At 45.8% G+C, this 25,905-nt stretch overlaps 1 protein-coding gene across 3 annotated transcripts in view; it reads right to left on the bottom strand.

The window, feature by feature from the left end:
- NTRK3 (neurotrophic receptor tyrosine kinase 3) overlaps positions 1-25,905 on the bottom strand; it is a 320,443-nt gene extending 294,538 nt beyond the window's left edge. The window contains exon 1 of one of the 3 annotated variants that reach the window (XM_072981881.2): positions 25,138-25,905. In XM_072981881.2, the coding sequence (XP_072837982.2) occupies positions 25,138-25,385 (248 nt within the window). In that variant the 5' untranslated portion in view covers positions 25,386-25,905. The remainder of the gene's footprint in view (positions 1-25,137) is intronic. The other 2 variants (XM_072981880.2, XM_020781727.3) reach the window with 2 other exon arrangements.

Below are 25,905 nucleotides of genomic sequence, written 5' to 3' on the forward strand. Positions count from 1 at the left end.
AAAGAAAAGAAAATGATCCTGCATCTTTTGCTCATCATTGCCTTGGTATTAAGACAAATTTATCCGGTTAATGGGGGGATTGGACAAAGAGAAGCCATTTTCCTCTCTTCCTCCCTATTTTATGTTAAATTGGTTACTCTTAGGCTCCAATCCTCCTTCTTTCTCTTTTTAAGGCTACTTTTTCTTTCTCCTTGCTCCTCCTTTCTAGCTCCAGAAAGACAGAATGCAGAAGACAGATGCGGGGGTTTCTGTAAACTGAGTTTAAGAATATTTTTCCCCTCTTGCACTATATATCATTGGATTTCCTAAAGAATAACAGTAATATCCCTTCCTTCCTTCTCAAGAGACCTTTTGTAGGGCAATTAACCCATGGGAAAAATTAGCGCCCACTCCACCCTTATACCGCACGATCTTAAAATACCATGCTTCGCATCCCTTGGGCACAGCCATGACTACAGCAAACTCCGGACTTACCTGCCACTCTGCCGTTCAGTTCAGCCCGCGCTCCAATTCAGCAAACCACAGACTGGCTTCCCTCCCACACCTCACCCTCGCCGTTCCGAACAGCTCAGTCACATCCCGAGCTGAATCACGCCAAAGCCAAAAGGGCGCATGAGTCACCTTTTCCACCTACCAAACGCATGTATTATGATCCAAAATCCATCAGGAAAAGAGGCAGGGGGGAGAAGAGAGAGCAATGGCATAAACTGCCATTTTCCATTGCAAGAGATGGTGCAGGCAACCTGCGGTCTGGGTTGGGGGATATGATGGCTTTGCCCTCTCTCCGGTCAGAGTTGATAGAAGCATACCCAGTCTGGTTATGCCTGATCATCTCACATTGGGAGAAATAGGGGACAAGAGGGAGGGGGAGAGAGAGAGAGAGACTGTATCATGGACTCATCAGGGATAGGAACCTGAATCGCACGACTCGCTGTCAAGTCGGACTTAAGCCGCACTAGTGACTCAACTAGGATTCAATTTTTTTTGCTTTCAGTGGCTTTAGACTCGACTCACAACCCGGATCCATTTTTCCAAGTAGCATTTTCAAGTCCCTCTTCTTTGAGTGGAAGGTACCCTAAACCAGGAAGAATCTTTGCGATGCTCACTGGAAGCGGCAGGCAAGCGGCAGCGAAGAACAGCAGGGGAAGGGGGGGTTTCGAGAGGGCGGGGGGAGATATATAAGCAGCACACTTTGCTTTGCTTTTTTACTTGCAAGAAGTAGCAAAGCAAAGTGTGCTGCTTATTTACCACTCCTGAGTACGTAAACCAGTCTAAGGGTGGTTTCCAACTTATTCAGGCAGACTACACATTGCCCCCTCCTTCCCAGCAAACTGAACACTGCATTTACCAACCCTGGGAGGATGACAGACTGAGTCAACCTCGAGCCGTCTATCTCATCCTCAGGTCATGATAGAACTCAGGTCACGAGGAGAGTCCTCACTGTGGTACCGCAGTTTAACCACTGCATCATGAGGCTCCCCAATTCCTTCAAAGGCTGACATCTCAAGCATAGAAGACTTCCTGAACTACCTTTATCTAATACCTGCATGCATTCAGATCAAATTACCTACACCCCCCGTCTCTGTGGCATCTGTAGAGTGGCTCTAAGCGAGCTATTCTCTCGCACAGCCTCAGTCACTGCATTTTGAGAACAGGAACAATTCTGGGAGACTTCAACCAATGTGCTGAGGCACTCGCAGGATGATGTCTGTGAAGCCATCTAAACAGCACTGACTTCCTCTAAACCAGTGGTTCTCAACCTTGGGGTCCCCAGATGTTCTTGGACTGCAACTCTCAGAAATCCGGGCCAGCACAGCTAGCAGTGATAGCTTCTGGGGATTTTAGTTCAAGGACATGTGGGTGGAGCCAAGGTCAGGAGCCACTGCTCCCAACCCATTTCTCAACGTTCTGATAGTAGGTGTGGATGTTTTAATTCCAGTGTGCCATCAGTTTTCCATTCTGGAGACCAGTTATTTAACTTGCAAATTATACTGGTCACCTTATTTGGAAGGACTGCCTTGCAGTTTCTCTTTTCAGGCATGCATGACAAAAAACCAGAGAAATCCACATTGCCTGATGGTTCTCAGCCATCAAGGGTAAATATAATATTGCAGGGAAACTTTGCCATCCGGTAAATGAATTTTTCATTTGGAGCTGCTTCGGCCAATAAAATCAAGGTGCCAGGACACTCTGTGCCCAACAGTATTTCACAGATCCAGTTTTCAGCCTGGATTCATCCATTACCAGCCGCTAGTCTCTGGACTGCACTGTGCCTGAGAAAATTGAATCCTATCTCTGTTAAACACACATTATGCAATGCACCCCCTTATTCTGGAATTAGCTTTATTATTGCTGTCATTCACTTTTCATTTATTTATTTTTATTAGAGCACCATTGCATTGCCAAATTTGGGTCCCCTTGCAAAAAACAAAACAAAACAAAACAAACCTAGATTAAACAGACAGCAGTTAAATAAAATTCTACAAGAAGATGGGGATTTATTTACTTACTTATTATCACCTTTCAAACATGCCCCTAGAGTAATTTACATGAAGTAAGTAAATAAACAATCTGGCTGCCTAGCAGACTAACAAGGCAAGATCTCAAAACCAACACGATAAGAACAAGCAAAAATGTGAAACTAGTAAGAGGAAAGCTTGGGTTCATTAAGAAAAAACAACGCTTGTTCTGAGTGCTAAGAAGGCAAATTATTCCACAGGCAAAGCTCACTGGCCAATCAGTCCACTCCAAAGAAAGCCCTTTGCTCTGGGGAACCTTCTACTGAAGATCAAGGACAAGGTTCACTAACATGCAATGGAAGTTACAAGACACATCAGGAGACAGCAAATCAGAGCGGTTGTGGTTTGGATGTGGTGGTGGAAACAGGACTGAAAACATCCTCTAAGCACTTTTCTGGGGTTCCCAGGATTTGGGGGAATAGGAAGAAGGCTTGGAAGAGTCTTCTTCTAAGCAGCAGAGGCTGCACTCTGATTTCCCCAGAGAAATGAGCCTTCTCCAGCTTTTAGCCCAAACTTTGAAGGACCTATCCATGGTGCTGAACCATGTCCTCCCCAAATGAATTCAGAGCCTGGGAGAATGTCTTTAAGGTTTGGCCTAAAACTTGGAGTGAATTCACCACTGCCATGAAATCAAAGTCATCTGTTTCCACTGGACCCACTCCACAAGAGGCTCCAGAATGCACAAGAAGGGTATTTGATCTCCGATAAGAAATGCGATTTTAAAACAAACAAAGAAGAAAGAGATTCTAACAGTCAAAGCTGCCGTTGTTGGAGAAAAAGAAGGAAGTTTATTCCATAAGACAAGGACCCAATGTAAACATTGGATTGCAGAGCCAGAGGTTCTGAGTTCGATTCTCCACTGTTCCTCAATGACAAGGGCTGATGTCTAGTTGTACAGTTCTAAGACACAAATAAGGAAATGTCCACCTTGCTTTTCTCTTCACTGGTGTCTCACAGCCTATGAACAAGAGTCAGCGCAAAGCAGTGGCTAAGGCAGAGAAACATTTTGTAAGAAAGAAGGAACAGGATAAATACATGCTCAATCTAGAAGCTGGTGACAGGGATCAGAAACAACCTCTCAAGTCATTTCACACAAAAATCATTTCCCCCCTCAGCTTTCCTTTCCAGCAACTCGGGATGCCTGCAGGATAAAAACAAGGGGAGGGAAAATAATCTCATCTATGCCTTGCAACCTTCTCATCCCCACCTCACAGCTTTCCATCTTTCTTGCTTCCCACAGGAAAAAAAGCAAAATAAACAAAAAAAGAGTCATACTAACTCAGGAATGTATTTTACTAAGTTTGTGCTGGAAGGCTTTCCTCTTGAAACACTGTGGGTTTTTCAGGGGCGAGATTTACATTGTGAGTCAGAAAACCTTGCCAGCCTCCTGAAGATCAGCCAGAAATTTTCCAGTCAATCCAGATGTACCTTCCCACCACATCTGCACAAAGATCTTGCTACAGCCCAGTGTTAAATGGCCTTTTCCTTTCAGCCATTCCTTACACCACCAATCTGGATGCGTGCACCCATCATAAGACATGGTTCGGACATCAGTTTAAATGTCAGTTCAATGAATGTCAAATCCAGAGCAGACTAGTCCTGGCTACTATTTCTTCCTTCCAAATAACCCAGACTGCGTGGATGTCACCTTATGTCACACAGACACAACACAGTGTGTTGAGGCCTATAGATTGGGAAACTCACGTCCATCATAGCTTCCCACAGCACACCAAGTACAAACATCTCCATGTCAAGAAACCTTCCATCACAAAACTCACACTTTCTAGAGAAACAAGGGAGGCTTTTGCCAAGAAATCCTAACCAATGTCAACCACACTTCTCTGCGGAGAAAAAGCAGAGGCAAATCAAGAAACCCTCTGCTCCATTGTCCCAGTTCACCTCTTTCGTCTCGCCCCACCTGCTACGTCCTCCAGATGCTGCCGAATATTTACATCAAATCCCTTTCCTTCCACCTGATGCCTATTCTTCTTATACACTGTGCTGCCCTCCAGTGGTTTAAACTATACTTGGCCCAGAAGCCATGGCTAGTAGGAGAGAAGAGCCGTGTCCCTTCCATGTCCAGCAAGAATAAGGTGATTCTTAGTGGTGACCTCACAAACCCAGTCTCACAAGCACTGTTTAGTTCTTTCGTGCCTTCAGTCTGCAGGGCACTAAAGACAGTAATATAAGCACCAAGATACGCCTCTTCCCGGAAAAGAGTCTCATGGATACTTTCAAAGGAGGAGACATGTGGCACGCAGTAAGAGAGACCACGATAATAAGCCATGGCTGTAGGGATCTGGAACACAGTCCATTATTCATCCAGATCAAGGAGGAGGAGGAGAAGACAATGATGGTGTAGATCAGTCGTTCTCAACCTTGGATTCCCAGATGTTCTTGGACTGCACCTCCCAGAAGCCTTCACCACTAGCTGAGCTAGTTAGGATTTCTGGGAGTTGTAGGCTAAGAACATCTGGAGAGCCAAGTTTGAGAACCACTGGAACAGATGAAAATGTCTATCTGAGTCAGGACAGGCTGCAGCAGGCCCTGATCTTGGGCCTCCAGATGTTGTTGACCTACGACTCCCATCAACCTTGACCATTAATCATGCTGTCTGGGAATAATAGTTCAACACCACTTGGGCAGGCAACCTAAGAACCTCGAGCAAGATATGCATCCAGACCTGATGGTTTTTGGTATATTTACACCAAGGACATAAAGGATCAAACCTGAAATCTATGCTATCAACCTTTGCCTCTTCTGTAGCAGATCAGGAGAAGTCTGGAAATCACTGTCCATTTATTACACAATGGATTCATTTTTACACTGCTAGCATATATCAATAATCAATCATAACCACCATGGTTTCTGGAGACTATTAGGAGTATCAGTTCAATGAGGTACTGAAAATTTGCCATTACAGATCCTAACCATCACCCCAAAATTCATCAAACTGTACTTCCCAAGGGTCTTTAGGTAAAGGAAATTCTCTCTATGGATTTAATGTGAATGGCACTGAAGATGCCATATTTAATCCATTGCATCTTTATTGAGAAGGGTCTCAGACAGCAATGCTGAGAAAGCCATCATTGCCCCAGCTGAAGTAGAAGTCTGACACTTCCAAGCAGAGTAATTAATACAGTACTACTACACTGGATGAAAGCTTTGACTCTGTTTAAGTATGCACAGTTTCAGAGCATAAAGTGTCAAGCTAGCCTCAACAGCCGGCATCTTCAGGAAAGCACAGAAGCAAATTCACTCCCCTCCAAGATCCCACTTTCCCTGTCACTCAACCTTATCTGCTTCTCTGCCTTGACACCATGAGAAGCAGAGAAGGAACACCAGCTGAGATTTCAGGTCTGTTTGAAAGTCCATCTGACATCTGGTAGACAAGGAGACGTGCGTGTTTGTGTCACTCACATTCAAAACAATACACCTAGGTTGCCAACTTGCTTTTAAAATAGTTTCAACATTCATCTGGCATCCAGAAGTTAACCAGAAAATAGTTTTTCACATTTATCATCTACAGGCCAGGAAAAAGAAAAAGAAAAATAAGAGTACTTTTAGAGTACTGAAGTATTTTCTCTGTCCAGGAGTTGATTCAAAGGACAAGTCTGTTGTTGAAAATGACAGAACGCAGGCCAGCTACATATAAATTAAAATGGAAACCTGACATGCCAGGGCTTTGAAGTTCCTGGACCCATAGAAGTCAACAACCACTACCATCTTTTTCCACTTCAGTCTTCCAAGGCAATCTTATTAAGACCTTGGACAGCCCTTCCACTAGACTGCTGGCAGAATCTAAGGCACTTGAGACTGGACGCTGTGGCTGGTTACAAAATTATAAGAGAACTATGGAAGGAAAACTCAACTCAAACTCATTTTTCAGAATTGTGCTTGTCTACCAAGTGAGACCAACGATCCTCTCAAGTCCTGGTTGCTATCAGCAGCTCTTCATGATTTCTTGCAAGGTGGCCTTCCCCAGATTTCTACTTGGGTTCTTTATACCTGGGGCCAGAGGGATCAAACCTGCAACACTTGGAAAAACCGTGACAGCAAGCTGTCTCATTTCTTCCTCTTCTACTGAATGGGATGCCAAGAAGATTGAAATCATCTGCTGTACCGGCAGCAAATCCTTGTTCCTCCAAGATTCAACACACTACAAACATAATTAGAAATGGGCATGAATCAGAAAAATGGTGATTTGGTTTGATTCATGATTTGTTAAGGTCATCAAATCACGAATTATGAATCTATGTGTGTTTTTTTTTCTGATGAATTGATTATACACCCACAAAATGCCCCCTCCCCGGAAATTACCCTTTAACAGCTCGCTTGGGAAAACCCAATTTTCATAAAACGTGGAAGATTTGTAGAGGAGAGACAGTAGAACTTTCTCTGTGATTTTGGTGTCTCTAGGTGCCTGGGGGGAACATTGCAGGGGGGACTTTATGGATGTATAACTTGGACATCTGAAACCCAACCTTCAATAATTACAGAGGGATTGTAGAGGAGAGTTAGCGGAAGCTTCCCTACAATTTTGGTGTCCTTAGATGCCTGGGGGCTGTTTTATAGCCAAACAAATTGATGAATCAAAATCAGTAAAAATTCATTGGCTCATATTCGTTGGGGGCATTGATTTGTATGAACACGAATCAATGAATTAGCAATCTTTGAACAATTTGGCGATTCATTTTTTTAAATTCATGCCCACATCTAGAGATAGTGCAAGAGTCCAAACTGATCCAGCAAACCAGAGTGATGGGAAATTCACAACAGACACAACAAAGCCAACAGAGTCAACCCCTTAGCAAAATACTCTACCTCACTTATCCCTGTGAATATACTTCTCAGTTCTTGGCCCTACAGCATTTCTCCTACAGAAATGTTGCCCGTTCCACTCTGTCTCCCTTGGCCTCACCGCTGTGGGTGGTCACCCTGAAGATGGCAAGGAAGGATTCAGCTAGATTACAGACCTTCTCAGTAGCGGCCCCTGGACTCCAGAAGGGCCTGTCATGGCCTAAGATGTCCCAGGCAGCTTCTCACCAGGGGCAAGGGCACCAGGACCCAGTCCACCATGCAGGGTATCAAGTCCAAAGGCACTCACTGCTCAGTTGGTTGCGAACAAGCTGAGGCAGGAACACCAGGCTGGGAGCCAGGGCGCAGGACCAGAACAAGGTGGCAAGATGCAGGAGACCAGCAGAAGCAAGCAGGGACCATGGAAGGGTCAGGAAAAGGAACAGATGCAGGAACACTGGAGTCCAGACCCAGAAATGCAAGAGGCAAGCAGGGGCCAAAACAGGAACACAGAAACTCCAGAACTCAGGAGCAACAAGGCAGTCAGCACAGCTGAAGACCCTTGTTGCTGAGGCCAGTTCTGGGAGGGGGAGGACCACTCCTTCAATAGCCCTTCCCTCCAGGTTTCCAGGTGAGCCTCATGGGTGGCCCAGCAGCTGCTACACCAGCCAGGGCCTGAGCCTGCAAAAACCAGGCCATTCCTGGGTCAGCCTGGTCCCAATCCTGCTGCTGCCAGGGGTGGGCCAGATCCTGACATGGCCTTCCATTAGAGATCTGCCAGATCTTCTCTTCCCCCCCCCTCCCAAGTTTTACAAAGCAGTTAAACACTTTACTCCTTTGGGAAGCCTCTAAGAATATTCTTCCCCTCTCAGGAAATGCACTCTTTGTCCCAATGCCACCTGAAGTCTGTTCTTATCTTTGGGTTTCTACTCCTTTGGTTTTATTTGGTATGTCCACTTCATGCGTTCATGGGCTTGGGCTGTACTGTCTATGAATTACGTCAGCGAATGGTGGGCAGGGGATTAGATTTTATCTTCTATGGTAATGACCACCCAGAGCAGTGTTCCCACTAAGTCGGGTGGGATGTAAGCGCCAATAATAAATTAAATTAATGCATGAACAACCCAGAAGACTCAAGTGGCAGAAATGGCAACATCCTGTGGGTGTCACAGTCCATGTGATCTCTGGTTTGGACTTGTATGTGCCCCAATTGAAAGCAACATGGCTTCCACTTGCACAAGGATGTAACAGAGGTCCCTTTGCACCCATGGCCACAACGAAGAGGGTTCATCGGCAGAGCTTGCCTCTGGTCCTATTTCCGATGGAGAGGCCGGCACCTCTGAGCTGCTCCTGGATTCTTGGCACACACTCCTCTCTTGGAAGCCGAGTTATGTACATAAACCTTTCCTTAGCATGTTATATTTTTAGAGACAGGAAGGAGACTTGGCGGGAGCGCTCTTATTACTTACAAATGCAAAAGAAGAAGCATCCTTCACCCTGGGTTCAGTAAGAGGCTGCCGCTCCCACTAACCTTCTAAAATTATGCAGCCTTGTCTACTCCAGTTTCCTGAAGAGCTGGCCTCTTTATAAAGCACTGCCGTAAAGCAAGAGCGCTCACAGCTTAAACTGAGTCAATATTACCGCGTGTTGGTGTAGACAGAAGGGAGACCAAGATCAACTGATAGGATGTTGAACAATTTACAATAGATCATCAAGGATTTCTGGTTCCCAGTGATTTATTTACTGGTGGAACAGACTGCCTTAGTACATCTAGAACTTAGAAGTTCTTAAGCAGAGAGTAGATGGCCACTTAAGAGAGTTTCTGTAACAGTATGTATCCTATATCAGGGATGTTTGTGCTAAACTTTCTGCAACCTCGCATGCTGCTTCTAGTAGGTGTGGCTGAGAGGTACTATCAATCTATCAAGCACTAACCAATCATCCTTTCCATGTCTCCAAATTTAAAGAGAGCCTTGACTCTCTGATCTCAGCCTTCAGCCACCCCTCTCTTGTGTCTCTTGGAGTCCATTAATCTGCTGAGGCCTCTTGCTGAAAACAGTCAGTCATGTTTTGATCTGTTCAGAACAATAAATAATGAAAATGTTTCTTTATTCTTTCTCTTACCAAGAGTGAGTTATTGAGACTGTAAGTGCCAGTTGATGAGAGAAAAAGAGGTGGACTAAACTGGGGAGCTGGCAGCTAATCTGCTCCGTAAATCCCTGCACTTCTACTGCACAGCTAGAAGAATTTTACCCACATTCAAAACTCTGCAACAGTTTGGCCATGAACTGGAGAACCTTTGATGTCCTCTTTAGCTCTATGACCACTCTACAGTACTGCTTCTGGATATACAACTCCAGTTGGATTAGATTCTATCCCCCATACCCTTGACTGCTAAAGGAGTATAAATGTGGAGTGTTCATCCAATTTTAATTCAATGGGAATCACATCACATCTCAACTATCTAGGATGTGGGAAATACTGTTGTCAGGTATCTCAGAATTTGAATCCAGGACTTGATGGATCCACAAAATTTCCTTTCACCAAGGAAGTGCTTATTTATATCCACCCGCTCCACCACTTAACCCCAACAACATCAAGGTCTGAAGGACCTTGTGTAGCACAATAGCTAAGGGTGATCTATTTAAAGGCAGTCTCTCAGTGCTATTGTGCTATTTACTTAATATTTCTCTCACCCTTCCTCAAAAGGATGAGAAGCTTCTCTGTTTCCTTCTCAGAACAAATTTCTGAGTTAGGTTAGCTAGAGAAAGAGAGAGAGGTGGATATATATTCTCCTAGTATGCTTCTAGTTGACCAAGTGAAAATTTGTAACTTGATTCCTCTTAGAGCCTCTCTACATGACATCTTCCTAAGACTATGATTCCACCATAATTGCCATGGCTCCACCTGGGAGAATCCTGGGATTTGCAGTTTAAGGAGGTGCTTAGGATCCTGTGCTAGAATTCTCAGTGTGTCCACAAACTACAAATTCCAGGATTCTCCAGGGTAAAACCATGGCCACTTCCTTCATCTTCAGCCTTCCATATGTTTGGAACCTTGACTCTCGCGATCCTTCACCTCAGGCCCTGTCAGCGAGGAGTGATGGAAGCTGCTGCTCAAAACCACTGGAGGGCACCAGCACAGGAAAAGTCACCACGCATCATCTCCCACTCGCCTCCCAGCAAGTTGTTCAACTCCTCCCTCAGATAGTTGTTCCTCCCTTTTCAGGATCCAGGTGGTGAAAATATAAAGATAGCTTCCTTGGACAAATGTGTTTTGCAGAGAATAATAAGAGGCAGGTCTAGAAGTTCTACCTCGCAAACACCTAAATATGGCTCGTCTGGGAGAAGAACCTCAACTAGAAGGCTGTGAGACAAAGCTAGGCCTAGCTCCACTCAAGCTTCCTGTTCCTGCCAGAGTGCTAGCTGGGAGATTTCCTTCCAAACAGGAAGCTAGACCGAACTAGGCCTAGCTAAGCCTCAAAATCTTCCAGGCGAGCCACATATAGGAGTCTGTAAGGTGTCATTATCTTTCTAGTCCTAGAGGTCCGCAAATCCCATTCCGTTCGCTCCTTTGGACTCATTCTTTAAACCCGATCTCAACTGGAGAGCTATTCGAATAGATAAGAACACATTTGTTCTTCTATTTAGAAGGCTGGCTGCTTGCTAGTGCTCCTAGAACATTTGCGGGATGTGTGCCAGAGTACATTTATCAGCACAGTATCATTAAAATGACTGAAGTGGGGTATCATACTTTGGGCATATCATGAGAAGGCAAGGCTCCCTGGAAAAAAGCAATAATGCCAGCAACAGCTGACGGCAACAGGACAAGAAGAAGAGGGGACAGGAGATGGATTGACGCAATAAAGGTAAACACAGCCTTGAGTCTGTTAAGACCTGACCAAGGCTGTTAAGGATGAGATCTTTTGGAAGTGACTAAATCATAGGATTACTGTTAGTTGGAAGCAACTGAATAGCACATAATATTACCTATCAGACTTTTGGGGGAAATAAACTGTTTCTTTGGGGGTTGTAACTCTTCGAACTGTCCAGCTATGTCAGCTGAAGGATCCTGGGAACTGTAGTTCACTTATCTAAGCTCTGATTCCTATCCTAAAGACAGCTCGTTCTTCCAAAGACTGTGCCTATTTATATAAGTTATATAACCTAAGCCAGTGGCTCTCTGGCAGTGGTATACATCCCGGCAGTAGCTTGCAAACAGTTTCAGTGGAATGCATGTTTCCACAATAATTTTCACCTACTACAGAAACTTGGACAAAGACGCATATGTACATCTGCTTTGCTTCTATTTACTCTCCTTCATACTACTGCAACGTTTTTGTGCACTCAAAACCGTAAGTGCTAACTATAATAAAACGGTTCATGTAGACAAGCCACTAATGGCCTTTTTGTAGAAAGGGGGCTTTTTGCTTTTATCCCAGTGGGATTAAGGTTCTCCTACAGGGGATTGATGGGCCATGGAAGGCACAAGAGATTGAGACTTCCTGTTCAAAGCAACAGCAACACAACTGATTCCCCGTGTAGGATTTCAGCGTTTCTGCCTTGAAACAAACAAACATTCATCTCACCCCTTTAATGCCCAAATCCCTTTCCCCCCCTCCTTTAAGTGCAGTCTCTTTGAGACACACAGCATTTCATTGCTCAAACACTGCCCTCTTATCCCCTATGACATAATCAAAGAGGATCACATGGATGTTATGTATCAAGGGAGTAGGTGGCAGCTTCCCCATCTAGATATTTGCTTGAGGGAACAACACATGTATGCATTAGGTGTTTACGTGGGGAGGAAGAAGACACACAGCAGACACTCAGCCCGTAGCAACAGTAGAAGCTGAGAAATAAGGGATAGCCAGATGGTCCAGCACCTCCACGCCTGTGTCCTCCACACACTCTCTCTTTCCTATGATACAGAGTCCCTCCCACGGCATCAGACGGCACACAGAGAATGTGAGAAGTGCCCCAGCAGCACCAAATGTTACAGCAGAAGGAACACACGCAGCCAAGTTCCCCTGACGCAGAGATGATGGGGAGAAGGCTGGGTGGGTTGAAGGGAGGTGGTCCTCTAGAGCTGATTCACAAAGACCTGATGCGTTTTGATGGGATCCCAAACCCATCATCTCACCTACATGAAAATTAGGGAGCTGCCTAAGCGTCCCAGTTCAGCTGCTTCTCATTCCTCGCAATGTCTGGCCCTAAAGATGAAACCTAAGGATGTGTCCGTGTGAGATCAAAGATGATGGGCCCTGGAGACAGGTCCTAGAGTGACAAGTTTGCAGAGTAACGTGTTTGCACTCTGCGTCTGTGTGAGTGGGTGTGACGGGACATGTGGGTTTTGTACATCACCTGTTCAACAATACATAGTGCAGTACACTCAAACACCACTGGGCAGAGTCACAGAGCTAATGGAAGTGGGGGGGGGGGTAAGCAGGCACCCAGGGAGCAAAGCCACTGCCATCTCCAAAATCAAACTTTCTATCATCTATAACCTTAGAACGGCAGAGCTGGAAGGGACCCTATTGATCACTGAGTCCGGCCTCTGTTAAGGAGAGATGGTAAGGAACCAAACTCCCAACCTCTTGCTCTGCAGCCAGAGACCTACACCACTGAGCTATCCAGATCTGTAATTCCAAAACAGAGAGCAATTTCTACACTGCTGAGTGGAAAGTGGAGACAGGAAACGCTGTCATCTCTATTGCATTTCTCCACATTCTCTTGCAAATTTGCTTATCCTTATTTTGTAACATGTTGTTGGACTCTGGGTTTTCCCCCGCCCCCTTCCGGTGTTGAAATTCATGCCGGCTTCTTTGCACCGTGTCCCTAAGATTTCCTGTCATGGATTAAAACTTGTCTGTGTGCATTTTTCCCCCGATTGTACCATGTTTTACAGCTTCATATTTTAAAAATGTGCACAGAGTCTTCTGTGCGCTTTATTTCCCTGAAAAGCCCTAAAACCGTCACGAATATGGAAATTCATGAGGCATGGTTCATTTTCTCCCTGCAATGAGTCTCGGGAGGTGGACACAAATGATTTCCACCAAGGCTCTCGAGAGCCCATGAAAATCGTTTTCTGTCTCTGCTTGAGAGTAGCCAACTTAAACCAAGCTGATGTCGGACCATCTTTACAGGCCGGCACAAAAGACATACAAGCAAAACAAATTGCTTAAACAGCTTCTGGAGCAGAGTTGTTGTGTGTGTTTTTTTTCTTTAAAGTTGAATGTCAATATATTTCCCTTCCATGAGAAGGAATTGGCGACTATTGGAATGCCATCTCTCAAAACAAGCCATCTGTGTCAAACACTTTGGATTCTGGATTGGCTTTTTCCAAACTATGGTCACTGGCCTGATGGGGCTTCTATTATTTGCTTCTGGGCTCTGTTAGCCTGACAAAGAGGAAGGAAAAGGGCATCGTATAGCTTTCTCCCTGATTTTCTTTCTCCCATGTGCCCAGAAAGGGCAGCAGATTGAAAAACGCACCTGCCCATTCCACGTCTTCTGTGTTCTACCCATCAGTGAAACAGAGGCTAGTTCTCCTTTATGCAGAGTTGGGGAACAGGTTGTATCTGGAGAACCTCCATCTCTCCATCTGTTTTAAGGCCCTGGACTTCCTGTTGGGACTAATAACAATACCAGCAGTAACAGGGGACGGCCCCAATTCTCTCTTCAAATGAGGTGCAGCCTTCCTCTGACCCTTGTTCCACCACTTCTGCCCTTTTTAAAAAGGAAACTGGTTTCCAGTCCCTTCCAGATTCCTTTTCCAAAGAGTATGGTCCTTGTTGGGGTTGGACTTAGCTTCTAAAGAGTCACACCCAGAGTCCTCCCAGCTGTGCCTCAGTGGATAAACTAGTGCTTCAGAAAATGGACCGGTGGGATTTTCCAAACTCCTCAAAGTTACAGAAACAATGGATAGAAAAGTCTTGGGATTTAGATAGCAATGGGTGTCAGAAAAGCTGAAAGGGAGAGAGACACCTTGTGGTTTTGAATTAGGCATGCCTGTAGTTCTGAATTAGGGTTGCCACTCTTTCTGTTCTGACAGGTGCCTCATCTTTCGCAGCTACTTAACAGACACAGAAAGCATGGCCCTGCTTGCAATCGCCGTATGCACTTCATTTGGTGGCTGAGATTTGAACCCGGTCTGTTTTTCATAACAGCTTTCCATGGGGGAAGAAAATTTCAAAATGTATGAATATGGAAGTAAGTGAAACAGATAATTCATCGATCCATATTAATGAATTTCTGAGCTTTCAAAGTGGGTATGAAAGTCTTCCTGAGGGCTAAAATCACGTCACCCTGCTAATATGGTGCTAACATCAGTTGTGTTTTGAGGCAGCTACATAACGACTGAAATCCAATAGCAAGCAGCAGCTACAGAAGGTCCACTGAACCAGTGAACCTTAAGGAGAAGCTGACTCACCAATTCCCACTGATTTAATGGGTCTACTCTAGTTGTGCCCTACTACTGGATTTCGGTTCTAAGTAGCTCTCATGCAAAGGAGAGATAAAGACCTCTCTGGCAAGGTTAGTACAAATGACAGAGAAGGGGGTATCTAAGTGAGCACCATCACATGGAAAAATTGCCAGCCACACCCCCTACACAAAAGGATGGACTAGGACTACAGAAAGAGTGTCATATCGCTGATTCCCACCATAGACGTAGTCAAGGGAAGATTTCATTCCATCAATCCAGACACTCCTAGAAGCGAAATTGACACCATGTTGCTCCATCCCCTGTTTTCAGAGCATTTTGGTACTTATTCTGGCCTCTTCTTTCTTCCTGCCTGCCTAGACTTTGAGAAGGAATCTCATCCACCATTCACAATTTCATTCTTTTTCAGCAGTTCCTGAGAAGCGGTCAAGGTAACCCTGGCCTCATCGGGATATAGTCTGAAAGCCACCACGCAACGGGATACAGCAAGGCAAACAAGCCTGACCTAAATTGCACCCTTCCTATCAACATCAGTGAGCAAGAGCAGCAAATAAATAGAGTCTGCCATGTGCATCAAGACCTCTGCAGCAGCACAGTCTCGGGAAGCCAAGTGAGAGGTAGACCAGGTTTTACACAAGTTGTGTTCAGCCATTCAGGATCAGGTTAACCGAAGACCTGAGGACATGGAGAAGCCTTGACTTCCTCCTTCTCTCTTGGCTCTCTTCACATAGAGAATGGTGGTCTAAAAGGAGAAACCTTCTCTTTCAGCTCAGCCTGTCCATGCAAAGAGGAACCGTGATTTTTCAGATGTCCCTACTGCGTGGGCGTGCCTTCCCTACACATTCGGGCTTTTCCATGTGATCTGGAATGAATCAATCCCTCTCCCATGAAGGAAGCAAAGATGGAAAGGAGGACGTCAGCTGGCTCTCTCTCATCACAAATTTAGGTCAGTCCTAGGCTGAATGTCGGAACGGGGATCAATGTCTTCCAGAAGGACAGAGAAAAACACAAAGCATTTGTACAAGATGGTTGTATGCCCAGTGGTGCCACAGCCTCTGGAACAGCTGTTTTTTAAATAAAAATGTGGCTTTTTTATGGTGCCCATCCATCTCATATTTGGTCTTTTCTCCTGCTGCCTTCAACTTTCCTTAGGTAAAGGTAAAGGTTCCCCTTGACATTTAGTCCAGTCGTGTCCAACTCATCCCCGTTTCCAAGCCATATAGCCAGCGTTTGTGCAAAGACAGTTTCCATGGTCACGTGGCCAGCGTGACTAGACACAGAATGCCATGACCTTCCCACCATGGTGGTACCTATTTATCTGCTCGCATTTTTACATGCTTTCAAACTGCTTTTCTTAGTCCTCTTTTAATTAGACCAGACCACCTCATATGGCTGGCTCTAGTTTTTAACTCTCCATCATCAGCAAAGACAACAGGGCTAGGAAATGTGAAAGAGCAATGACCCATTAGGAGAAAAGCATTCCCCCCCACACACACACACACACGCATGCCCCTTGTGTTTCATCAGGATTGTCCTCCTTGGGAAGTAGAGCAAAGCCGTGACAAATTGGCAAGAGTCAGGACTAGATTCGTTAATCCAAATAGAGCAGCACAAGAGACATAGTAGCATCATAACTGAATGCAGGGCATTCCAAAAGATTAACCTCATGAGGAGAAAGAGGAGGAGGAAGAAGAAGAGAAAGAGGAGGACAGAGGGTGTTTAATAGTTCTGTAGAAAGAGGAACACTTCCATGCAACATCTCACATCACAAGTTGGAGTTCCACACCTTTCTTTCACACCTATTAAAGATATAGGACAGCCATTGTCAACAGGGGGCATATCGGAAGGGGGCCACAAACTGGAAACAACTCACCTTATAAGGTTCATTATGCAACCTATACAGTCCTGATCCAACCTATGTTTCTTTCACTTTGTGTTTCTGGTTGTGGCCAAAAAAAAAAAAAAAAAGGTTGAGTGGCAGTACAGCAAACCGGTCCTCTTTTTCTGCGTAGCCACCTTCGGGCCCAGTCATCAGCTACATAGTCATGGGATATTAGGGTGACCCTGTGACTCCTTTAGAGAAGGCAGCCCTCCCTTTGAAGGGCTTTCAAAGGACTCACCTCGTTTTGAAGATGCCCTCCACTGGAAGGGCAGACCAACACTGACCTAAAGATAATGTAACTTGTGGAGGGAGATCAAGAGACTGGAACTCGCCTCTCAACAATCACCAGCACAATTAGCAGCAGTCGACTAGAGGGATCCAGTTTTTAAAAGGAGATCAATCCCCCTCCCCCAGACTGGCATCTGGTTGCTTTACAACCTCCCCACATAATATTTAAGAAGTGGGCACTCCTTTCTTCCATGCTCAATCTGCTGGAGGCGAGGAAGGGTTACAGCAAGAATTACAGCTGTTTGTCCAAGCACTTTCAAGATCGGAACAGCTGCCCTCCCTGAAATGCAGTAGAGATGCCACTCAGTAAGGCTCTCCCAACCCACTGCCTCTTCGTCTCTCCCACTCCCTCAAGTTCCTCCTGACCTTGTTCCTCATTTGCAGCAGAGAAGAGCAAACTGTACTTGCTTCGCCCCCTACAAATGCTTAGCTGGAGAGAGACAGAGAGAGGAGGGGAGGGGGAGGGAAGGGGGAAAGCCCATCCAAAGGAGAACAGTAATTAATTGAGGCTTTTGTTCAATTTCTCAACATGCATTTAAACAGCGGATTGAGTTACAGCAAGGACGATAACATCGCGGAAGGTAGCGGATTTGTGCAGGGCAGCCAAAAATTCGGAGCAGAGCAGGCGTGGGTTAATTGCTTCCAGCAGAGGCATCTAGGCTGGGGCCACCTTGCGGCACTGCGGGAGACCTCTCTCTCTCCAGCCAAGATGACACATGTGCAAACAGCTGGCAGGGGCCCAAGGCCAAAGGATGGCACCGTGGTTGCACCGGTAATCCCAGCCTCATTGCCCCTGGCACAGTTCTGTGGAGGTAAAGACTAGGGAGGGAGAACCAAAGCTCCATTGAGATAAGCCAAGAAGGTCATCTGGAGCGCCTACCTTCTAACCAAGGATCTGCTAGCCACATCCTCATGGTGCCAGTTCAAAAATGGACAGCACCCAGTCTCTTCCCAGCAGCAAGGAACAGAGATCAGATGTGTCCAAGAACTGGTGTGGAAATGGAAGAGATCCATCTAAAACAACGTCTTGTGATGATCATGTTGTCTGCGTGACCAAATGGGAGCACAGAGGGAATCTATGGGACCTTCTTCCACGCACTGACCACCAGGGCTCCTGGAGAAGAGCCATCGTTCATCACAACAGGCACTGGTAACACCAATTCCACAGGAGTGATGAACCTAATCTGGGCACAAATTTGAAGGCGCTCTCCAGGGTGCTGGATGCATTTTGGGCCACTCCTGTAAAACTCAGGCTAAAACCTGGAGTGGTTGAATTGCCCCCATGAACTCAGAGTCATCAGCTTCCATTGAGTCAATGGGAGCACACATGCTGTGCTCATAAAAATAATTGGCTTCTTCGGGTCTTGCTAAGTAACGTCCTTGTCCGGAACTCTGGACAGTGACATAGGGGTGGATGGAAAGTTTGTGTTGAGACTCAAATATGTTTCAGCATTTAAGCTATTTTCTCTTTCAGCAATGTGCTAGCTATAATGTTTATTCTGACCCCTCCTCAAGCCTTCGAACCCATACACCCCCACAGATACTGTGCTAGCTAATAACCCATGGAATAACAGCTAAGAGGCCAAGTAACAAGGTGGAAATGTGCTGGTCCAACTCTTATGTGTACTACACTTCAAACTTTGGGGAGGGGGGAAGGAAAAACACAAATTCCTGGGCAATTGTTGTTCCTGGATTAAGCTCTCCATCCTCTACCTTTCAGCAACAGGAAGGCAATAATACTGAACAGAGATTCTTGGAAAGATTACAAAATGTTGTACTGTTTTCGAGTTAAACACCTTTAAATTGCTACATAAATGCTATGACTGCATCTGGCATGTTGATTCAGTAGTACCGGTCACTCACAAACCTTTTGCCTGGAAGCACCTTGATCCATCATGGACAGTACAAAGTGACACCATCAGTTTTGTGTGTAGATTATCTTGGGTTCAATCTCTAGCAACACCAATGAAATAACTCTTAGGTACAGCATAGGGAAAGCTGCTGCCTGAAGTTCTGGAAGTTCTAAGTCAAAGTGGGAAATACTCAACCAGGTAGAGCCATGAACAGGCCAGAGGTGTATCTGTATTACTCTCAGAAATCCTGGCCAGTAAAGCTAATGGTGAAGGCTTTTGGGAATTTTAGTCAAAGAACATCTGGGAACCACCAATGTAGAACTCACACTTTTACAATCCACATATTTTGGACCAACTGCCAGAATCCCTAGCTAAGAATGCCTAATGGCCAGTGACTCTGGGAACTGAAAGCCAAACTATCCCAAAGGCTGTTAGCGAAGAATCATTGTGCCACAGCGCTATAGTAGCATACTCAAAGTATTCCACCAGCTAGAAATCCTAGAATTCTGTAGGAAGGAACCATGACAGTTCATAATGGAGTTAAAGGGGTCTAGACATTATCAGACTACAATTCCCCTCATTCTTCACCACTGGATATACTGACTAGCACTGATGGGAACTGTAATTGAAGACAATGCCTACTTAAATTCTAAAATAACCAGTAGAGCTGAGCTTGTCACAGCATATAAAGGAGAAAGTGCACTACACCCACACATATGCACATATATTTAATATTTGAGTGTTTTAGTTGGTTTTTTAAAATATATTATATTTTTAAACAATTTTATACTACTCTGTAACCCACCTTGAGATCCCATTATAGAGGGTGGGGTATAAAAGTTTAAATAAATAAATAAATAAAATTTCAACCTCCTTTTTCCACAAACACCAATTTATAAATGTATTTTACCCTAAAAATGCACATTTTAATTTAACATTTTTTTAAAAAAAGAAAGAAACCCATTGTAAGCAATAGAAAAGTATGAAATGTCACCATATTCTGTTTGGCCAATACTTCTAAATGGGGAGATCAAGCTTATTTTCATCTCTGAAACTTCCTTTAGAATCAGCAAACACTCAGTTCCTCCAGGTCCTTAAGCATAATTTTGTTTAAGGAGACCTTAATATAATAATATTCCATATTTAATGCCCAAGAACCAGGAAGCCTCAGCTCCTCAATGTATAGAAGAGTGTACAGAACTCTAAACTTTTGATGAGGAACTTCCCTTGGAGTAAATTCAGGTAGTTCCAACTATTGGAGACCTCTGAGATAACTGCTATGTACTTCCCATTGAGTCAATGGGACCTCAATGGGTCTACTCTACTCTAGCCAGTGGATTATAGGCCATAATATCTGTTGGCCAGTCTTTGAAGGTGAACAGGTTTCTCCCTCAACCCCTCCCAGTTTTAAGGGCTAATGAATACTGTGTTCCCAATACTGATGTCATTGCATTGGTCAAACATGCTATATATGATCTACTCAAGACAGGAGGTAAAATAAAAACCATGGTATGTTCCTACCATATCAGCAAACACTGCAGGTCCTCCACCATGGCTAAGACAAGGATGGAACCTAGGGATGCTGGGGGTCTCCACTGACAGACAAGCTTCAGCCTGCACACTTTGCTGTCTTTATGAATAAGGGAGGTTTCTACATCTACGAACACAGAAAGCACTGGAAGCATTTCTCCATAGTCTGCTTGAACTGGGAGTGGCTTCCCATGGACTTTTCCTGGCCTTTTCTGGATGATACTAGAGCTTGGTCTTGAGGCCTTCTGCAGAGGGAAGCTATATCCTTTCTCCTAAAACATTGGTTCTCAACCTTGAGTAACCCAGGTGTCCTTGGACTGCAACTCCCAGAAACCCCATCCGGCACAACCCGTGGTGGAGGCTTCTGGGAGTTGCAGTCCAAGAACATCTGGAGACCCAAAGTAAGGATCCACTGCCTAAGAATATTTACAAATGTAGAAAGCCACTGTATCGTAAGCATTGCCTATCTAGGTGACCAGCGTTGACCCTGCTTGGAAGGAATCTTTCCCAGATGATGATACCACGGGCTGAAACTGGTACCACCTGCACAGAACTCATCTAAGATGCCACTGAGCCACATCTCTCCATCTCCAAAAGATGTGTCAGTTTATCAACACAGCAAGCCAAGTAGGTTTCATTTACTCAGCCTTCCTCCATGACATGCTAGGTCCATTCCACAGCTAGTATCAGTAGAAAGAATTCCATAACAGTCCATGTGAGATCACAGGGCCCAAGGGGGGGAGGATGATCGTTCTCCTTCTTCAGAGGCTTCAGGAGGAACCATCATTGGGTGGCATGCTTTGCAGGCAGAAGATTGCCAGTTTGTTCCCTGTCATTTCTTGATGGGGCTAGGAAAGAATCTTGCACGAAGCCGACAATCCTACATGAACCAGATTTAGCCAAACTCCCTTTGTTCCTCCATTGCAAGACTGGTAGAGACGCTGTTTGGGGTTTTGACTGCAAACTATCTACAAGCCCCCTTGCCCTTGACCATCACAGTTTCTTTTTCTGAAGGAAAGGGCCTCCTCTAAGAGGCGTAGATAATAAAATTAAAGGCCCTTAATGGTTCTCGGAAGGAGACTTTTAATATTACAATGGATCCATTGATTCCACGACCATCTGTATTTTACAAAGCAGATTGCTCATGCAAATTCACCTTGATAAATCCAGAGGAGGGAGTCCTTGCCTTTCCTTCTCTCTCCGCCTTGCCATCTACAATGCGGCTGTTAATTAAAGATGCCAGAAGATGCTGTACATCAAGACAGTTGACTGGTCCAACAGACCCAATATGGTCTGTGCCGGCTGGCTATCTCCTTTTCCAGCTACGGCCATTTCTTGGCCCTTCTTGGAGGTGCCAGAGATGAAAGCTGACCCCTTCTGTATGGAAGGCAGATGTTCTACCACTGGTCCACCACCTGTTGTTCTGAGAAGTACCCTGCCTCGCTGTGCCTCAAGTACCATAATGTACTCAATTCTTGGCCTTCTCCTTATTGCCCCACTCATCAGCCATAAATGTTCAGAACATGTTTCTGCCAGGTTTCCAGCGCCACCTCCGTTGTGCTGATTTCTTTGCTACATGAAATATTATTGAAACATCGGGCAAGGAACTGGCCAATGATTTAGACAGCTGATGCGCCTTCTCTACTTGTATGGATCATAAAATTCATGATAGGACTGGTGTAGTCCAGGTCATTTCTCTCTGTATGTGTATGTGCTATAACCCCCAGTTTCCATGCTGGCCGAATTCTATGATTTGGTGGGTTCTTCTTCTTCTTCTTCTTCTTCTTCTTCTTCTTCTTCTTCTTCTTCTTCTTCTTCTTCTTCTTCATCATCATCATCATCATCATCATCATCATCATCATCATCATCATCATCATCATCATCACTTTAATACAGTGGTCCCCAACCTTGGGCCTCCAGATGTTCTTGGACTTCAACTCCCAGGAATCCTGGCCATCAGAGGTGGTGGTGAAGGCTTCTGGGAGTTATAGTCCAAGATCATCTGGAGGCCCAAGGTTGGGGACCACTGCTTTAATATACCTTCTCCCTTCTCTGAGATCTATATCTTGCTTCCACCTGTGTGCACCTACACATTCACGTGGTCCACATCCAAGGCCTACAGCACTAGCCCTCTAAGGGTGTATGTTCCGAGGAACTTGGGTGGTATATGCAGGTATACTGCATCTAAAGACAGAAGTTCCATTCAGCCATTGTAGCTGGTAGCCACGGTGCCACCACACTGATGGAATGTAAAGACCTCCTCCTTGGGACCCCACACACACACACACACACAAACACACAAAACCAGACATTTCCTTGTCTTGAGCTCGAAACACAAAAGCATAATGCTGTAAATAAATTGTAGACATTCACTATGACTTTTTAGCTATTTTTGAAAAACCTGGTAGTGGCTCCTGAACAGACCGAATTCTCTAGAAAGCCAAACACCCTTCTACCATTTCCTGACTTAAAAAGAAAAAAGAAATAATAATAAATATTTTAAATGTGTTCTCCATCTTCAGAAGAAGAAGAAGAAGAAATACACACGGCCTTTACTTATTCTGGAGTTTGAGAGGGTCTTTCGTCTGCCTTGCTAGCAGCTTGATCATCATTTCCAAAGCAGTGAAGTTATTTTCCGGATACAAAAGATTCACATAATCATATCTCCCCCAGCAGTTCAGATTATGATATAGACACACTGCCTCAAATGTACCAGTAACAAAATTGTCAGAAGACTTACATTCAAGGCATAGTGTTGCCATGGAAGGTGGCCGAGAGAGTTGACTTGTCACCCTCACCTTGAAAGCAAGGATCTGAGGGTCCAAAGGCCAAAAATCCCTGGCCTGAAAGATAACACTGCTTTCTTTTATTAATTTTTCCTACTTTTACATGGTATTGTGGGAACAGAGATGTAGCTGGCAACAGACTACAGTGTTATTTCCAGAATCCATGGAGGAATATTTGGCAAAGGAAGAACATGAACAACGTGGGGCTGATTTGTGGGGGAGGAGACGTGTGGCCTTCAAAACTAGGCTCCTGCCTAGTCACCTTTGGAGAGTCGCACTTCCCTCCAGGCAACCACTCAAGCAGGATGAAAAACATCATAAGCTATTGTATTTTCCTTTCTCTTCCCAAAGCTGTCTACGTCTCTGCAGTCTTTGGTGGACTTATTCTGCCCTGCTGGGGCATAAGTCATTCTCCGCACAGGACAAGCCCATGGAGAACATGTCGCTTCACTCTGAACAGGGGAAAAAACAACAACATGCAGATATACCACAAAGCCATCAACTATAGACCAGAAACAAGCCATTGGGCGGTTATTCCAAAACTGCATCAATCTGGCTTCTTGGGGGAGGGGGTAGAAAGAAGAGGCACCCCGAAGGAGTTTTTCCTCATCATTTGCCCCTCTTTCAAGATGGGTCTGCCAGCCCCAGGATATCAATTAACTCATTAACACCCAACCCTTTCCCCATTCCCGCTCCCCAGGCTTCCTGGATCGGCTTGCCAGGAGATCAAGCCCATTTCACACACCCCACCTCGATTTTTTGCACTACATAAGGCAACTTACGAGGATGGGCTAGGAGGAACGACACGCTCCTCACCCGGAGCCCTCTTTCAATTAGCCAAAGGCTAACGGAGTGGCCTCCCATTTCTGCCACGTTCGCTCCTCCAAAAGATGCAGGGCATCCTTGGACAGAGCAAGGGACAGCTTCTAATGGGTGAAAAATAAATTCGTGTAGAACTGAGATCTTGAGGGATCGCTCTCGCATGGGGTTGAACTGCTGAGATTCGCCTGACCAGGATCGAGGAACTTGGCTTTGAAGCACCCCCTTAAAAAATCAGCATACAAGCGTTATTATTTTTTTAAGGTCCTCTACTAAGAAAGACCCTTGTGTTTAAAACAACCACCACCTCGGCTGCTCCGAGACCATCAGAAATTGGGGGTTAGAGGAGACCGTTTGGCTTCAGGATCCTCGCTGGCAGCCTCTTAGAGATAGCGATCGAGAGACCCAGAGATGGGCTAAAAAAAACATGAGCCAGAAGGAGCCATAGGAGAGGAACCCCTTCCCCTCCTTCTTCCAAGCGACATGGAGAGAAAATTGGGGGGGGGGGGGGCATATATAAGATAGGCGTAAGATCAGCTGCAGGACTGGTGAGATTTCTCCTCTCACAAACTGGGAGAGAAGGGGGGGGTGGGAAGAGAGAGAGAGGAAGATGGAGAGAGAGAAATTCCATCCCATGAACATGGCCAGATTCCCATAACAGAGAAGGAGGGGAGAAATGAGTATACCCTTCTGGAGGGGGCTGAAGCAAGCTAGAAATTGAAGATATCTGGAGTCAGGATCTTACACAAACACACGGGGGGGGGGGGAATATCCAGGGTTCTAATCTAAGGTTGTTACCAAACCCTCTCCTCTTCCCCCCCCCCATCCATACCCCTGTCCAAACTGTTGCTTTTTCCCCCCCTGAAAAAGAAGGGTGGATTTTTTTTTGGCATGCCTCGTTCTGCATGATTTTTGGGGGGACAGTGCCAAGAGGTGGGGGGGCATCTGCATTCGGTGTCATGCCCCCCTCTCTCTCTCCCCCCGCCCTCCTCTTCCCACGTCCCCGGGTACAGACGCCCCTCCTGCTTGGTGGCGGAGCACGGGAGATCTCCGGTTCACACGTTCGCGCGCACCCCCTTTTTCCCTCGCCTGGGAAGGCGCCCAGCTGGGGAAAGGAGGAGAAACGCTGACAGAGGATGATGGGGGGGGGGGAGGAGAAGAGAGAGAGAGGGGCTCCCCGAAGGAGAAAACGAGACGGAAGGCAGGAAGGACGGACTCACATGGAAGTGATGTTCCTGGAGATGTCGGTGATGTTGATGCTGGCGTTGCCGTTGGTGGTGCCCGAATCCTGTCCTTCCAGCAGCGGGAAGAGGTTCCCATCATCCGGCTTCTTGCAATTGATCTCGGTTTTATTGCACACGCAGTTGGCCGGGCAACCCAAGACGGAGAGCAAGTAGTCCCCCCACACGCTCCAGAGCCAGAAAACCTTCCAAAAACTCCCCTTGGTCGGGCAAAACGAGACATCCATCTTCCTCCCGCGGGGTCTTGGTTTCAAAAAAAAAAAATTTGGAATTAAAAAATTTGGGCCGGGGGGAGGAGGAGGAAGAGGAGGAGGAGGGAAGGGAGAGATGAGAGCCGGAGGAAGAAGGGGGGAAAGGGGGGTGATGGGGGGGAGGAAGGGGAGAGGAAGAGGAAGAGGGGGCGAGGTTTGGAGGGAAAGGGGGGGGAGAAGGGATCCTCCACCCCGGGAAGGGGAAAAAATATATCAACCCGAATCGCAATCACTCTCAAGCCGCCGGATCGAGTCCCAGTCCCTCCGTCGTCGAAACCATGTTGGCCAAACGGGGAGAGGCGGCCGTTCCCTCTTACTGGAGCCGAGTGCGAGGCATCGCGGCGCTCCGTGTATGTGTGTGTGTGTGTGTGTGTGCGTGTGCGTGTACGCGCGCGCGCGCCCGTGTGCGTCTCTCTCTCTCTCTCTCTCTTCCCCGGTGCCTTGTGGATCCCCCGTCGCTGGCTCGCTCGCCGGCTGCTCTGCCGGAGCCCGGGAG

Source organism: Pogona vitticeps, chromosome 12, assembly GCF_051106095.1.
Source record: "Pogona vitticeps strain Pit_001003342236 chromosome 12, PviZW2.1, whole genome shotgun sequence".
Lineage (NCBI taxonomy): Eukaryota > Metazoa > Chordata > Lepidosauria > Squamata > Agamidae > Pogona > Pogona vitticeps.